The 17,599-nt window shown below is 46.9% G+C and overlaps 1 protein-coding gene across 1 annotated transcript in view; it reads right to left on the bottom strand.

The window, feature by feature from the left end:
- The window catches only part of LOC119459784 (probable isocitrate dehydrogenase [NAD] subunit beta, mitochondrial), an 18,637-nt gene extending 1,038 nt beyond the window's left edge, over window positions 1-17,599 (bottom strand). The window contains exons 1-7 of the mRNA XM_037721380.2: window positions 17,473-17,599; window positions 16,984-17,040; window positions 13,364-13,506; window positions 13,160-13,300; window positions 12,929-13,061; window positions 12,597-12,833; window positions 12,246-12,392 (exon numbers count right to left, since the gene is read on the bottom strand). Coding sequence (XP_037577308.1) covers window positions 12,246-12,392; window positions 12,597-12,833; window positions 12,929-13,061; window positions 13,160-13,300; window positions 13,364-13,506; window positions 16,984-17,040; window positions 17,473-17,523 — 909 coding nt within the window. The 5' untranslated portion in view covers window positions 17,524-17,599. The remainder of the gene's footprint in view (window positions 1-12,245; window positions 12,393-12,596; window positions 12,834-12,928; window positions 13,062-13,159; window positions 13,301-13,363; window positions 13,507-16,983; window positions 17,041-17,472) is intronic.

The following is a 17,599-nucleotide window of genomic DNA, read 5'->3' as shown; positions in this document are numbered from 1 at the left end:
TACAAGAGCTGTAAAAAGTAGATCACAGACAGGAACAAGGCAGGGATGATGCCAGTAAGACATCTTCTTTGTCCCCAGCAGTAGCATGTAATCGGCTCAACACAGCATTCACTAGGAAGATACATAAAACTACTACAATTCAGCTTTCTTAACTAGAAATTTCATTCTTAGACATAGGCAAGCATGATTTGATCACAGTAATATGGAGCAGCTAAAGATGTATTTTATAGCAGAAAAACAAACACACATACGGTGCCGGTTATAGATACAATTACATGCACTTTCTCCCTCTCAGTGTCACCCACTGCAGTGGCTTAGCGGCTATGGTGTTGAGCTGCTAAGCACGAGGTCGCGGTATCAAATCACAGCCGCGGCAGCCGCATTTCGATTGGGGCAAAATGCAAAAATGCCCGTGTCTCATGCACTGGGGGCATGTTAAAGATCCCCTGGTGGTCAAAATTAATACGAAGTGCCCCACTGCGGTGTGCCTCATAATCAAATCGTGGTTTTGGCACGTAAAACCCCAGAATTCAATTCCCTCTCGGTATCTACATCTATCTACTTATTCCTTACTTCTCTCATCTGCATTCACCACCCCTTGTTTGCTATTAGTATGTCCTTTCTTTAGATATGGCAGTTCTTTCTTGTTTCCTCAAATACCCAAGCTTTCCACTGTCTTTTGTGCATGTGTTTTTCTACAAAATAAAGCTTGGAAAGTTGTGCAAGCAGACTTACCCACCGACACCTAATGCAATGCCATTAAGGGGGGACGTGGCTTTGAAAATCAACTTCCCGATTTCTTAATGGATTTTGATGAAAATTGGCACAAATGTTTAGAATGTCTCCCTGATACTTCCATAAAAGTTTCAGAGTGATACCTTGAGAACATTTTATTGAGCAGAATTTTTCTCTCTTGAACTTTCTGGAGGGCCTGGGGAGCTTAAAAAACATGATGGAAGGCTCGTTGAGTATTGAATGCATAGCTCAATGCCTGCTGGAGGTCGTGACAGTCTTACTTTTTTTTTTTCGCAACATAAATTTTTTAGATAGTCATTTTTGAAGTTACCTTCGCACCTTGCACACTTTCGGAGTGAACGAATAGCCACACCATAAATTTATAAAAAGTCAAGATAAAAATGCGAGACTGTCTCGACCTGCACTGTAGTCCAAGGAAAGTGACAAAAAAAACAGAATCAAAATAGGCTAAACGGTAACGAAGAAATCAGCTCCAGAAACTGAGCAAAAAGGCGAAAAAACAGTTTTGAGAAAACGGCTCTCAAAGTTTCCCCTTCTCTTCAGTTCTCTAAAATGCACCCAATTTGTAATCTTTGATGTGTTTTGTGATGTGGGGCTTCTTGGACATGTGGCCTCTGGTCTGCTGTGCCTTTTTTCTGTGTTTTTCATGTTTGTATGGCATTCTTTACTGCTGCTCTACAAAGAGCATGGTGCCTGGGTTTCAAACCAAGTGAGGTGCAGAACTATGTGGGCATAAATATACAGTAGTTCTAGTGTTGTACCTGCAGACTGCCTCATTGATAGCAGTCTCTAGTACAGTCAGTGAGGCATTTTCTTTTGGTAGAATCGACCATGTTACTGAATTTTTGGATCATCTTCCATTGACAATGGCTATGGATGTTAGGAGAGCCACTGATAGATAGGCAACAATGCAGCTGCTAGGTGCTTTCCAGCCTGTACTTTTGTATGATGCCTCACTTCTGCAGCCAGGTGTCTGTGCCAGCCCAAGTGGCCTAGTGAACAGAGCTCATGATGAGGTTCTTTTTATGAAGGGGTGGTATGATAGGTATTGGTACGAGATATCGTGGCAATACGATAATAGAGTCGGCGCGCGATGTGCCAAGTCGCGGGTCTGAGGCGCCGATGTGCAAGATGCCTGGTCGCGGGTCCAAAGAATAGACGCTCGGTGAGCTGAATCGCGCAGTCCGAGGTGCCGACGCGCGAAATGCCTGGTCGCGGGCTCGAGGAGTCGACGCTTGAGGTGCCGATGCGCGAAGTGCCTAGCCGCGGGTTCGAGGAGTCGACACTCGATGAGCGATGTGCCGACGCGCGAAATGCCTAGCCGCGGGCTCGAGGAGTCGACGCTCGATTAGCTTAGTCGCGCAGTCTGAGGTGCCGACGCGCGAAATGCCTGGCCGCGGGCTCGGGGAGTCGACGCTCGCGATGCTGACGCGCGAAGTGCGTAGCCGCGGGTCCGAGGTGTCGACTCTCGATGAGCGATGTGCCGACGCGCGAAATGCGTAGCCGCGGGCTCGAGGAGTCGACGCTCGATGTGCTTAGTTACGCAGTCGGAGGCGCCGATGCACGAAATGCTTAGGCAAGGATCCGAGAAGTCCGCGCGCGATGTGCTTGGTCGCCGAGTCGGAGGCGCCTACGCGCGAAAGGCTTAGCCTCGTGTCCGAGGATTCCGTGCCCGAAGCTTGGTCGCGAAGTCCGCGTCGCCGATGCTCGGAATGCCTAGCCGCGGGTCTGAGACGTCCACAAAAAGGGGGATCGGCCACGCTACTGCGATGTCCGCATAGCGCCCGCTTTAACACTCGTCGAGATTACGGAAACTGTCAGGAGCTCGCGAGGAGACCGCAACAAGCGGAGCAGACGACGCCGTCACGGAGCGAGCACCGGACCAATGGCGAACCGCGTTGGAGTCACGTGGCGGGCGCGGCCAATCGGTGGCTCCGGCAAGACCTTCAATCATTGGCTTCTTGTGTGCTCGTTTCTGTATGGAGGAGATAGCTGAAGCGGCAAATTTGAAGACGGAGAAATGCGCTTTCCAACGAGACCAAGATGGCGGCGCTCGGCTGCGCCGTTCCGGAGATATCGTGGCTTTAAAAACGCCGTTCTTTCGCGATTTCCGCGAAAATTTTCGGCACCTTGGCTGATACAACATTTTTTTAGAGCACTTCTACTTGGTTTTCAGTGATGATATTTCGGAATCAGATAGAATAAGAGTTATAGAAACTGAAAATTTGATTTTCAAAAAATCGATTTTTTAGCCATTTTTCGCGATGCGAAAGCGTCCCCCCTTAAGAATACCAAGCTGGCCCGGGGGTTAAGAAGCAAGTTGGGCCCATATCTTGTAACATTCCATTTCATTTTCCATTTTTGTTGCCTTCTGTCATTGACTTGAGCATGACTCGCATGCCCCCGCACCACCGTTATCGCTGCGATCAGCCACTTGGTGCGCCATATGATAAAAAAAGAAGAATGGAAACTAAAATGAAATCTAACAAGATATAGGCCAGGCAGTAGCTCACAACAAAAATACTGAAGCCCTAGAAATGAAAAAAAATCACCCGTTTCTAGTGTTGCCACAATTTTGGGTGCTAGCTAGGCACTACAGTTACGTGACAAGTCCATAAGGGGAGCATCAGTTCGTATCCAAGATACACAAAATACTCAGATTCAGTTCTGCACACAGTTCATACCTGCTGATAACGTCAGGTTCGCTGCATAAAGGCTCGAAAAACTATTATGAAGAAGGCCAAAGACCCATGTTCCTTCCAGGTGCCAATGAATTCTACCCATTCAAGATTTAATTTCACCCCATTTCTTGCATTTTCTGAATCATGAAAAACATACAGCTGCAGAACGGATTAAGAATTTTTAATTTTCCAGTGAGTTTTGGCAAGTTTAGACAATACTGTCACGTAGTAGTGACGCTGAAGAAAACAGTCGTAAAACTGTGTACGATGAAACTGGTTGTTTATTGGGCGAACCTGTGCCCACAAAAGCAAGGTACACTCAAAGCACAACGATAGTGGCGAACACAGTCGGCGATCGTCGAAAATCTGATCAGCGGCGAAACGCGTCGGCTTTTATACCTGAGTCATCGAAGGTTCCAGATTAATCCCTGATGCCCGCGTGTCTTCCAGAAAGTTCTAGACAATTCGCGTCGCTCATACAATCAGATTACATGGGCGTCGGTGACCACAGACGACGGATAGAAGCATTGATAACGTCCGAGAAGCTTCCAATGCAGGCGCGTCCTGCGCCGAGCGATAACGTTTAACATTTGTCAGCCAATGTTGAAAGCGGCTACCGGTGAAAGATAAACATGTGTACGTGTCAATACCCTCCCCTTAAAAAGCATCGTCCCGATGCTACAAACAAACACGAAAGCGAAAACAAAACCATGCGTAATAAACAAAATAACAAAAAACAATAACAAAGTAACGAAGTACCTAAGTTTGTCAGCGGGCGTAGAAAGGCTTAAGACGCACCACGTGGATGACTTCAGGTCGTGCCCGGCGCCGCTGTGATTGCGAAATGCCGTCTGGCACGACCTCATAGTCCAGTGCGCCAATACGTCGGGTGATCTTATATGGTCCGAAATAGCGACGTAACAGCTTCTCGCTAAGTCCTCGTCGGCGTATCGGAGTCCAGACCCAAACACGGTCACCGGGCTGGTACTCGACGTAGCGTCGTCGAAGGTTGTAGTGTCGGCTGTCGGTCCTCTGCTGGTTCTTGATGCGCAGGCGGGCGAGCTGTCGACCTTCTTCGGCACGCTGCAAATAGGTGGCAACGTCGAGATTTTCTTCGTCGGTGACGTCCGGTAGCATGGCGTCAAGCGTCGTTGCCGGGTTCCTTCCGTAGACCAGGTTGAACGGCGCCATGTGCGTCGTTTCTTGCACGGCCGTGTTGTATGCGAAGGTCACGTACGGAAGGATGGCATCCCACGTCTTGTGTTCGACGTCGACGTACATTGCCAGCATGTCGGCGATGGTCTTATTTAGGCGCTCGGTGAGGCCATTCGTCTGCGGGTGGTAGGCGGTGGTCCGGCGATGGCTTGTGTGGCTGTATCGCAGGATGGCTTGAGTTAGTTCTGCCGTAAAGGCAGTACCTCTGTCGGTGATGAGGACTTCTGGGGCACCGTGACGCAGGAGGATGTTCTCAACGAAGAATCGGGCTACCTCGGCAGCACTGCCTTTGGGCAAGGCTTTTGTTTCGGCGTAGCGGGTGAGGTAGTCCGTAGCTACGACGATCCATTTATTCCCGGACGTCGACGTCGGAAAAGGCCCCAGTAAGTCCATCCCAATCTGCTGGAACGGTCGGCGAGGTGGCTCGATCGGCTGTAGAAGTCCGGCTGGCCTTGTCGGCGGTGTTTTGCGTCGCTGACAGTCTCGGCATGTCCTTACGTAATGGGCGACGTCGGCAGAGAGGCGAGGCCAGTAGTATTTTTCTTGTATCCTTGCGAGCGTGCGGGAAAAACCGAGGTGTCCAGCCGTTGGGTCGTCATGGAGAGCTTGCAGAACCTCTGGACGCAATGCTGAGGGTACCACGAGGAGGTAGTTGGCTCGGAGAGGCGAGAAGTTCTTCTTTAGGAGAATGTCGTTTTGCAAGAAAAACGACGCCAATCCTCGCCTGAACACCTTCGGCACAGTGACGGTCTTGCCTTCCAGGTAATCTACAAGGTTCCTTAGTTCCGGGTCGGCTCGCTGTTGTTCGGCGAATTCGTCGGCACTGATGGGTCCCAAGAAAGTGTCGTCATCCTGGTCATCCTGTGGCGGCGGTTCGACGGGGGCGCGAGACAAGCAGTCGGCGTCAGAGTGCTTTCGCCCGGACTTGTAAACGACGGTGATGTCGAATTCTTGAAGTCTCAGACTCCATCGTGCGAGGCGACCTGAAGGATCCTTCAAGTTAGCTAGCCAACACAAGGCGTGGTGGTCGCTCACAACTTTAAAGGGCCTGCCATAGAGGTAGGGGCGAAACTTTGATGTAGCCCAGATGATGGCGAGGCACTCCTTTTCTGTTGTGGAATAATTTGCTTCCGCCTTCGATAGAGACCGGCTAGCGTAACTTACAACCCTTTCTAGTCCATCAGTCCTCTGCACAAGCACGGCGCCGAGTCCTACGCCGCTTGCGTCGGTGTGGACTTCGGTATCGGCATTTTCGTCGAAATGCGCAAGGATGGGCGGCGATTGTAGGCGTCGCTTCAGTTCTTCAAATGCTTCGATTTGCGGCATCTCCCACTTGAACTCGACGTCGGCCTTCGTGAGGTACGTCAGTGGCTCGGCGATTCGTGAAAAATCCTTGACGAAGCGCCTGTAATAGGCGCACAGTCCCAGAAATCTACGCACTGCCTTCTTGTCAGCGGGCAGAGGAAAGTTGGAGATGGCCGCAGTTTTCTGAGGGTCGGGGCGCACTCCAGACTTGTTGATGACGTGGCCCAAAAACAAGAGCTCCTCATATGCGAAGCGGCACTTTTCTGGCTTTAACGTGAGTCCGGAGGTTTTGATTGCTTGAAGAACTGTTTCAAGGCGCCGCAGGTGTTCTTCGAAGCTTGAGGCAAACACAACGACGTCGTCCAAATAGACGAGGCAAGTCTGCCACTTCAAGCCTGCCAGTACTGTATCCATGACGCGTTGGAAAGTCGCAGGTGCCGAGCAAAGACCAAACGGCATGACCTTGAACTCGAACAGTCCGTCTGGTGTTATAAAGGCCGTCTTCTCCCGGTCCCTCTCGTCGACTTCGATTTGCCAGTAGCCGGTTTTGAGGTCCATCGACGAAAAATACTTTGCGTTGTATAGTCGATCCAAGGCGTCGTCAATCCGTGGAAGGGGGTATACGTCCTTCTTCGTGACCTTGTTGAGGCGACGATAATCGACGCAGAAACGTAGGGTTCCATCCTTCTTCTTCACTAACACCACGGGGGACGCCCACGGACTCTTGGACGGCTGGATGATGTCGTCGCGTAGCATTTCGTCGACTTGTTGCCTTATGGCCTCGCGTTCGCGTGCCGAAACTCGGTACGGGCTCTGACGCAGTGGGCGGACATTTTCGTCGGTTATGATTCGGTGCTTGGCGACAGGGGTTTGTCGAACTTTTGACGACGACGAGAAGCAATCCTTGTATTGCAGGAGCAGAGCTTTTAGTTGTTCTTTCTTATGCCTGGGAAGGTTCTGATTAACGTTGAAAGTTGCTTCAGGTATTATAGTCGTCGTTGCGGGTGCACTGGAATCCGTGAAGGCGAAAGCACTGCTGGCTTGTACTATTTCGTCGATGTAGGCAACCGTGGTGCCTTTGTTAATGTGCTTGTATTCGGGGCTGAAGTTCGTGAGCATCACCGTTGCTTTCCCTGCACGTAGCTCAGCTATGCCTCTAGCGACGCAAATTTCACGGTACAGCAGTAAGTGATGATCGCCCTCGATGACGCCCTCCATGTCTGCAGGCACTTCCGTACCGACGGAAATCATTACGCTGGAGTGAGGCGGAACGGTGACTTGTTCTTCAAGCACATTCAAGGCATGGTAACTGATGCATGTATCCGGCGGTATCGCTTTGTGTGTTGAAAGCGTTATCGACTTGGACCTTAAGTCGATGACTGCACCATGTTGGTGTAGAAAGTCCATGCCTAGGATGACGTCCCTGGAGCAGTGCTGCAGGATTACGAAGCTCGCCGGGTAAGTGCGGTTGTTTACCGTGACTCGCGCTGTGCAGATTCCAGCCGGCGTTATTAGGTGACCTCCCGCTGTTCGTATATCGGGTCCTTGCCAGGCCGTCTGCACCTTCTTTAACTTGGCGGCGAACGCGCCACTGAAAACTGAATAGTCGGCGCCAGTGTCGACGAGAGCGGTGACGTTATGACCATCGATGAGCACGTCTAGATCGGTAGACCGGCGTCTGGCGTTGCGGTTAATTCGTGGCGTCGGATCACGGCTGCGTCGGCTTGCTCTGCTGCTGCTACGTCGCGTCGGAAGGTCTTCGTTCGGCGGCGATGTGCCTTCAAGGCTGTTGCTAGGCGGCGTGCTGATATCTCGTCGTGATGATTCACGAATCGTCGTCGTCGGCGGCGGCGGAGGATCTTCGGCATTGCGTCGTACAGCAACCGCACCTCCATCGGTTGCTGCTTTTAGTTTCCCGGGTATGGGCTGGGAGATCGGCCCCGGGTTGGGCCGGCATACAGGCGGCGATGCGGCGAGATGTAGCGGCCTGATGACGGCGAGCGTGAGGGCCGTCGTGGTTGCCACTGGGCTCCGGCAAGGTAGTCGGCGATGTCACGTGGTCGCTCGCCAAGCTGTGGACGTGGCGCGTTGACGGCGAACCCTCGTAGGCCCATCTCGCGGTATGGGCATCGGCGGTAGACATGGCCGGCTTCCCCGCAGTGATAGCAGAGCGGGCGGTGGTCGGGGGCGCGCCAAATGTCCGTCTTCCGCTGGGAGCTGCGCTGGGCGACGGGCGGGCGTGCTGGCGGCGGCGGCGGTGGACGACGGAACTGCGGCGTTACGGGGCCCTGGCGCGAGCGCGGAGGGGGGCCTTGACGACGGGCGACGGCGGCGTAGGTCATCGCTTGCGGCTGTGGTTGAGGCGATACCGGAACTTCTGGCACTTCTAGTGATCGCTGAACCTCTTCTTTAACTATTTCAGCGATTGAAGTCACCTGAGGATGCGATCTTGGGAATAATTTCTGTAGTTCTTCCCGTACAACCGCTCTGATCGTCTCGTGCAGGTCGTCGGCGCCTAGAGCTTGAGCTTCGGCGTAGTTTGTCAGTGCACGGCGGTTGTATTGCCTGGCTCGCATTTCAAGGGTCTTCTCGATGGTTGTGGCCTCCGAAACAAATTCTGCCACAGTCTTGGGCGGGTTGCGCATCAATCCAGTGAATAGATGCTCTTTGACGCCCCGCATCAAGAACCGAACTTTCTTTTCCTCTGACATATCGGGGTCGGCGTGGCGGAAGAGGCGAGTCATCTCCTCCGTGAAGATTGCGATGTTCTCGTTCGGCAATTGCACTCTGGTTTCTAATAAAACTTCGGCCCTTTCTTTTCGCATGACATTCGTGAAAGTCCTCATGAAGTTCTCACGAAATAGGTCCCACGTCACCAGGGTGGTCTCTCTGTTCTCAAACCAGGTCCGAGCAGCATCATCTAATGAAAAATACACATGGCGCAGCTTGTCGTCGTCGCTCCATTTGTTGAACGTCGCGGTCCTCTCGTATGTCTCCAGCCAGGTTTCAGGGTCTTCAGCCGATGATCCACGAAAAGTCGGTGGCTCCCGAGGTTGCTGCAGCAGGATGGGGGACGCTGGTGCTGCCATTTTGGTCGTTGACTTGGCCTTGATTGCAGTGGTCTTTTCGGGAAGAAGTCCGAACTCCGGCACAAGTCCTTGCTGCCTACGGCTAGCTCGCTGGTCCTTGGCGACGTTGGTCTCGTTCTCCGGTTTCGGGCTTGGGTCGCGGCTTTGCGGGGGCGTTCGGTGCATGAACGAACTAGCACCTCCACCAGATGTCACGTAGTAGTGACGCTGAAGAAAACAGTCGTAAAACTGTGTACGATGAAACTGGTTGTTTATTGGGCGAACCTGTGCCCACAAAAGCAAGGTACACTCAAAGCACAACGATAGCGGCGAACACAGTCGGCGATCGTCGAAAATCTGATCAGCGGCGAAACGCGTCGGCTTTTATACCTGAGTCATCGAAGGTTCCAGATTAATCCCTGATGCCCGCGTGTCTTCCAGAAAGTTCTAGACAATTCGCGTCGCTCATACAATCAGATTACATGGGCGTCGGTGACCACAGACGACGGATAGAAGCATTGATAACGTCCGAGAAGCTTCCAATGCAGGCGCGTCCTGCGCCGAGCGATAACGTTTAACATTTGTCAGCCAATGTTGAAAGCGGCTACCGGTGAAAGATAAACATGTGTACGTGTCAATACAGACTCCAAGTGAGAACTCTCTACAGGAACGTCATATATAAAAACAAACTCTTTTACGTCTAGCATAGTTGCAAAGCACCTACACAGCCACTTAAAAAATATGCATGATGTAAAACAGAATCAAAAACAATTTAAGATTAAAATTAAAGATTTTACCTGCTACATGACGACATAGTGACATTGAGGACAAACAGACAGCTGTCTTCCTTTGAACTCTTTTTACTGGTAGAGTTTACACATACTATTCAAACATGCAGCACAAGTCCATTTAGAAGTGTTTAAATAGAGTATGTATGCAACACATCTTAAATATCATTAGTTTCATCCGTGCTTTTACTTTCAATGCACAATTTTGGTATGCACAATTGTGCACACAGCACCTGAAGGGGATAAACCAAACCTTAAATGAAAGTTCCTACATAAGGAACCTTTTTTTTAGTGACGCAATTTGCCACTACAGTATTGACTGAAATAACTTCTTGCACAATACATATTACATACGCATCAGCAACCTCCATAAAGGGCAAAACAATGGACTAAGGCAAGTTTTGCCAGGTATACATATAAGAGTAGCTAGCAAAATGCATTTAACTGGCTGGCACCTTGTCGACATTTGTGCACACTGCATGCTATTTGTGCTCATGGTATGCCCAGGAATTGCTATTACCAGTTAAAACTGCTATCAGCTGTGGCCCTTATACTGAATGGTGTGGTTGCATCTTTCTGATGGAGAATATACAGAGTGATCATTCTTAATTACGGAACTTTAAAAAATAACCTGTTGCAGATAACATAATTCTGGAGTTTAATTTCAAGTAGACACGTCCTGTAAGCTCAACAGCTACAATTCGTAAATTGCAATATGGGCTGTAAAGTAATGAAAATGTTAATTAGTGAATTTACATTAATTAGTTCATTATGTGCTTCGATTTCTTGTGCAAGTAATGTCCACCTCTTCTAATAATCCAGTTCAATGACAAGAATTATGCTATTTGCCACAGGGGATTTTTAAAAATTCCATAAAACTGAAAAATTATCACCCCGTATACTGTGCCTCTGGTAGTGTGGGTTTAACTAGGTTACCTTTATTAACAGGCACTGACCTGCATAGTATGAGCACGGGATGTTGCACCTGCATTTTCACTTAGTGTTTTCACATGTGGAAAATGCTTCATGTAGAAATGTTTTATTATACCTTGCTTAGGGTGATGTGAGAGAATACAATATTATGATATAAATCTCAGAAGCCACCCAGTCTTGCTACGGTAGCTTTGGTTTTGTTTGTTCTGAAGGTTGAGTGGAAATGTCGGTGCTTTATCAGGCACTGCTATTATAATGACACACAATCGCAAAAATCACAAAGCTGCCAAGAGAAACTTATAAACAGAATTTGTTAACCGTTTTGTGTTTGAAATAGAGCAAGAATTATCACAGGCTAGATGCAAAGTACTCAAACTTTGCTTAAGTGTAGCAGTACAGCATGATTGGCTTCCTGACACAATTAGCATAGCTATTGGCCCAGCAATCAGATCACTGCAACTATTGCAAGCACACACCACAATCTAGGAAGAAAACCATTTAGGAATACTGACACATACTCTTGAAGTTGTAGAAACTCTACCTACCACATGCTTCTCACATGTTTAAGGATGACACTTATCAAGTAAGAAGGTCGAGAAAGGCATTCAAGATATTTTCATTTGATGCGAACGTTGGCCTCTGACTGCTGACATGCCATCATCAACATTATCGTAATGTCATAGAACATAATGACATCGAACAAAATTTGCTGACATTGTGTAGCAATAAGGCTAGATACGGGGTGTTTCACTTAACTTGGGCCAAACGTTAAAAATATGCAAAATGCCACGTAGCTGGACAGAACCAAGATAATGTTGTTTGCCGTCTCATGGAGATACTCAGATTATTTTTTGCATTCCACCTAATGAGATAATTAGTCCTAATAAATTAATCAGCCTATCAATTATTATAATTAGATGAAAAATGTCAAGGAGAAAATTGTACAGCAACATGAAAAACTCCAGATACAGCTTTCTGTTGCTCAATACGTGCTATATAAAAGTGTTGTTTCCGAGCGTGAAAGATGCCCACGAATACAAGCAAAGTGCCTCGAGCAGCCAGCCACACAGCAATTTTGCGTGTATTCGCGGGCTTCTTTCACGCTTGGAAAAACAAAGTACTTTTATGAAGCACGTATTGAGAAAATAGCATGTACATAATCTTTGCATGCTTGCTTATGCTACATGAATGAGATGACCAGACCGAGTTGCTACAATGCATCGCTGTACCACAAGCTGACATGAAATGCAGGTCACGCCCCCATGTGCCATGACATCATAATGCATTTTTGCTCCCAAAGGTCATGCCTAGACCAAAAGAATGCAGTACAAGAGCTGTCACAGCAAAGAACCCTGCGTCTTGTCTTGTTCTGGTCTATGCTTGTAAGGAACTACCTGCCATTCTGCATCATAAGCAGCACAAATTGAGCATTTCATATTTATCACACACAGTTATTGACTTGACAGCAGGCCACAAAACAAAAAGGAGGAGAAACTTACTGGCTCATAAATCACACAGTCTGAGCTGTAGCTGGCTCCAGGAACTACACCAGCACCACCGACAAGGCCAGCAGCCAAGTTGTCAATGATGTTTCCATACAGGTTGGGCATGACCATCACGTCAAACCGATGAGGATTGGCCACCAACTGAAAACAGAAATCTGTTGCTTTCCAAGCTTTCAGGTAACAGGACTTTCTGGCACATTAAGCAGTGTTAATACTTTTGCTCTTTATAGTACCACATGGAAAATTAGCATCAACTTTCTCAATCAACCTTCCTTAATGCCAAACAAGCCCCATCTAGAAAAAGTAAAAAAAAGAAAAAGTCAATGCAGACAAAAGAGTAGTCACCTGCATGCACGTGTTGTCGATGATCATTGACTCAAACTCAATCTGTGGGTAGAGTTCCGATATTTCCTGACAGCAGCGCAAGAATAAGCCATCTCCAAGTTTCATTATGTTAGCCTTGTGTACCACTGTGACTTTCTTCCGGCCATGCTTGGTGGCATAGTCAAAGGCAAATTTCGCAATCTTGCGGGACTTAGTCTCCGTGACAATCTTAAGACATTCTATGACTCCGGGTACACTCTGGAAAAAAAAGTCAAGTACGGTACTCACAACAAAATGTACAGTACATCCATTAAAAACAGGCTGAAAGATGCAAATGCAAAATGCCACCTTACCTCATGTTCAAGAGCACTGTATTCACCTTCTGTCTGCTCCCGAATAACATAAAAGTCAAGATTATTATGCCGAGTTTTGATCCCCGGTAGACTGCGCACATGAACAACGTTGGCAAACAGGTCCAACTGGTTTCTGAAATCCATAACCAAAACAAGAAGCATTTATTAGCACTAGCAATTATTCACCTAAACAAGATATTTTCATATGAAAATGCAAAAAACTTCCTTTACCTGATCTTCATGTTCAACGTTTGCAATTCCCCTGTGTGCGAGATGTTTGGTGAAGACAAAATTCCTTTGAGTGCAATGCCATTCTTCTGCACAGACTCTATCACAGTTTCAAGGGGTGCACTAATTGTATGATGAATCTCACTGTAACAAGTTAAAAAAAAAACAGTAACTTTCCACTGCCACTTATTCAGCTTCAAAACATACCTCAAGAAGAGTTCTTCAAACTCAACAGGAATACTGATAGCCTCAAAGACCTTTTTGACGGCATCAGCAAGCTCTGGCCCAACACCATCACCAGGAATGAGAGTGCATTTGATCTTGGCTTGAGGGCGTGAAACTGGCTCTTGCTAAGATATCAAATATAAAAACACATGAAATGTAAGAAAGCTTTTTCTGTGAATAGCAGGCAATACTATAGCATACAGTAGAACTTCATTGGTATGTTTCCCCGACTTTTATGTTCTAAAATGTTGATACCATTTTTTCTCATAGAGTCATGTGTGTTAGCTTCCCCTTACGTTTCTCTTCGAAGTTGTTAAGTAAAAAATGAACCGACGATTACAATACTCCCTAATGCGAAACTTGAGCACAGCTCTATATGTGTTTTCATTTCGCAATATATTGAGGCAAAGAATTTGAGAGAGATGTGTAGCAGAGTTGGCGATCGTCGAAAATCTGATCTACGGGTAAAGCGCGTCAGCTTTTATACGTGACTCATGGAAGGTTGCAGTGTAATCAGTGGTGCCCGCGTGCCTTCCAGAAAGTACTACACAATTCGCGTCGCGTGTACAATCAGATTACTAAAAGCTTTGATGTCAACAGCCAATGGATAGAACTACCGATAACATTCGAGAAACTTCTGATACATGCAGGCGCATCGTGGGATAACGTTTAACATTTGTTAGCCTGTGAAAAGCGATGACTGAAGAAAGATAAAGAAGTCACGAGTGAACAGACGACGGCGTGCTACTCTGGCGCCATCTCGTAGCGGTGGTGGCCACAGACACTGCACCGGCACTAAGCTTTTCTTCTCACACTTTCGCCCATATGCTCCTCCACTTTCCACCTCATGGTTCCACTGAACCCTCATCCTCACGTTCTCTTCGCTCTCGCCGCTTTTTTCCTCCCCCGCTGCACTCGTTTGCACGGTTACGTCGGGAACGCCAACGCTCGACGCAGGAATAGGCGTCTAAGAGCTACACTCTAAAAATTGCAACAGTGCACCACCGACATGAATCGCCCATCGGCAGCACTTACATCAAATGGCTCTTTTGTGGTCTTTCATAGCTTGTGCGATTACTTCGATATACAGTGGAACCTCGTTGATACAATTCTGCATAATACGTTTTTCGGGATGTTACGTTTTTTCTTCTTTTCCTGATAATAGGATTTAGTTGGTTAATACATTGGATGATACGCTTTATTTTCTGGTTCCCGTGAAGACTGTATCAATGAGATTCCACTGTACATGGCTGCACAGATACTGAAAAAAAAAGGTACAAGTGCTCAAAAAGAGGTTGTTATCAAACTTTCGACACGATCACCAGATGAAAATCACAACCTTCATTTAGTGTGATTTACAGCTAAGACTGCTCCACGTTCACGGTAACTGCCAAGCAGCGATAGAAAGCTTTAGATAGCGTGTTTTCAATAGTTCGTTGGCTTTCTATTGAACTTCACAGAAAGATTTGTGCAAGTAGCTGGTACTTCCGTGAGCATTACTGCATGTTACATTTTTCTCGACCATGCATTTTTTCCATGGTCTTCTAAAAAACATATCAATGGAGGTCTACTGTAGTCTAAAGTGTCTGGTGAGTCATGTGGCAGGCAAAACTTCAAAATCACATTGCGTGGCATAAAGGACTTCACATATGCTATGAGCACCCATTGGGACTAATAAAATTGTGTGGCCAGTTGCGAAGCATGCTTAAGTTACCTTGAGTGGTGATGCCCACACAACAGGCACTGTTTGCTTATAGTACTCTGTTTCATACGAAGCTGGCAATGCTGCACAAACACAGCGGTTATAGAAATCTCAGTCTGTGCATTTCATAGTGGAGTTCCCTTTCGCTCTGCAACACTTTCTACAGAATAACTGCATATATTACAACTACATGTTTGAAACTTAAGGCTATGTCAAATCACGCATTGTTTGTGCAATTTTATGCTTTCAGTATGCGACATAATATGTTTTGTGCGAGTGCAAGTCTGCAAGAAATGCGGCCGCAGCAGCCGCATTCCGATGGAGGCGAAATGCAAAAACGCCCGTGTGCTTGCGTTCAAAATTAATTCGGAGCCCTCCACTATGGTGTGCCTCATAATCAGAACTGGTTTTGGCACGTAAAACCTCAGAAATAAGAAGAAGAAGGCCGAGAGGCAGACTCGAGTCACGACCTATCTGGACCTGATGAAATTTGTCAGAGAAGCACTGAGGAATAACGCCAGCGAAGTCCTCGACTGGGGGCCTTCTACTTAATTTTTATTCGATAAATAAAGTGTGTTCTTTCTCTTTAATAAACAAAGCCTTGCTGTGTTGTGGAATATTGATACTTGCATACAAAGAAACAGGAGATTAGGTCGTCTCATTTCAAGATAGAGATGAGATACCTGGATTGTGTTCCAAAGAAAATGGGACAGCCCTAGCTAAAACAAGATATTTATTCTTGAGCAGAACTTTCTTTGACAATGCTTTAGAGTTGAAGCACTTAATCACGAGCACTGCCAAATAATGTAGAAGTTTTTTTGTTTTGTTTTTTTAATTTTATTGTAGTAACCGCTTTTTTTTTTTTTTGCTATCTGCTATACTTACACAATAACTATACATTACTATTCATATTCGCGTCCTACCCAAACTTAAATACAGAGAAATCTGTATGCACGAAAAAGTAATAGTTTCACAGAACACTGCAGCAGCCAGTACATTCACTTCATCATGGGCTCACTGCGTTTCCGTGCAATGCAAATGTACTCCCAAACTGACGAATGGTGCAAGTGCATGGCACAAGCCAGCAAGAGAAGTGAAACTGAAACAATGGCATCTGCACAAAGCACACACACACACAAGGAAGTGCGGTCCAAGCAATGAAAAGTAAACAAAATGCAAGTAGCTAAAGCTTCCCAAGCACCAGAGCATGCACTACTCTGGTGCATGCAAGTCTTTCTAAGAAAAGAGCAGCTTTTTACAGGCCAAGTGCTGCTTATTTAATGTAGGAGTGACTGCGGTGACCAATAATGCACACATCACACTGTTATCATTAAGTGTTAGTGGTTCCTAGATGTAATATGCAATGCTCTGAAAGGAAGTGTGATCAAGAAGGTGAGCTTGGTTCGCATATGGACATATATATAGTACACTTTTTTTTTTTTTTTTATGAAAGCATCGCCCATGGTCCTACATCAACAGTGACATTTCACACATATAAAAGGCAAGTTAGGTGTCGTGTTACTTTACTATTTTGCGTACTTAATGCACATGCATTAAGTACATACACGCCACAAGTGCTCCCCAAAGAGTTCGGGCGGGCGTATATGTGCACAGGCAACCAGTATTGTAGGTTAGAGGTATCCTGATACACACTCGTGCATGCTATACAACCAGAAGACTAAATATGTCTGTGAATCCATGAACTCACCGAAATCTGGGTGAAGACCAGGTCAACACATGTAAAATGAATACGCGAAAGCTCTTAGTAGAAGCACCAAGGTAACAGCAAGGTCACAAGAATTTCAGGACGTAGCGCCGTTGAATAATTTTGTAACGACTTGCGACCAGAAATAAGGGACATAATTACGGAACACCTCAGCCGCATGCGCAAAGAACTTACCACGGCTTGTAGTTGACCAGCGGTGACCGCTATGCACCTCTGATGCCTGTGTGTGCTCTGCAAATGAGAAGTAAACATTTACACATTCTAAAGCTAAGTTGCAAGGTGGAACTGCAGAAGGTAGTTGCTTATAAACATCATGTTAAAGCATTTTGATAAATTCGGCATGGCAACACAATTTAATCATCAGTCGAAAAGAGAGGAACACGCTATTGGCACGGCTTTCAATGCACTACGGAGAGCTTCACAATCAGTGCAGCATCATGCGCGCAGTAACACTAAGATGGTACAGTGAGCTGATACAGCTGGCGTCCCAATGCACAGTGCTTCTCTTTCTTTTCTTGCGACATTATAATATTCATCGCACACATTTTCGCTCCTTCAATCGCTGAACTGGGGAAATGAGCGAAAGATTTAGCGGTCATCTTGATGCACCAGAATCACAAGCAGTTGGCTAAAAACACCGCATAATGAAATTGCTGAACGTACAAGGCTGCATAACTTGCTGCAGTTCTTCAATATTGAACGAAAATTAATCATTCTGTCGGAGATCACCGCAACCACGGTGCTGTAAGGCGAAACCGCTACAGAAACTTTACGCAAGTAAATAATAGTA

This window comes from Dermacentor silvarum, chromosome 1 (assembly GCF_013339745.2).
Source record: "Dermacentor silvarum isolate Dsil-2018 chromosome 1, BIME_Dsil_1.4, whole genome shotgun sequence".
Classification (NCBI taxonomy): domain Eukaryota; kingdom Metazoa; phylum Arthropoda; class Arachnida; order Ixodida; family Ixodidae; genus Dermacentor; species Dermacentor silvarum.
This window is presented reverse-complemented; position numbering and strand designations above follow the sequence as displayed.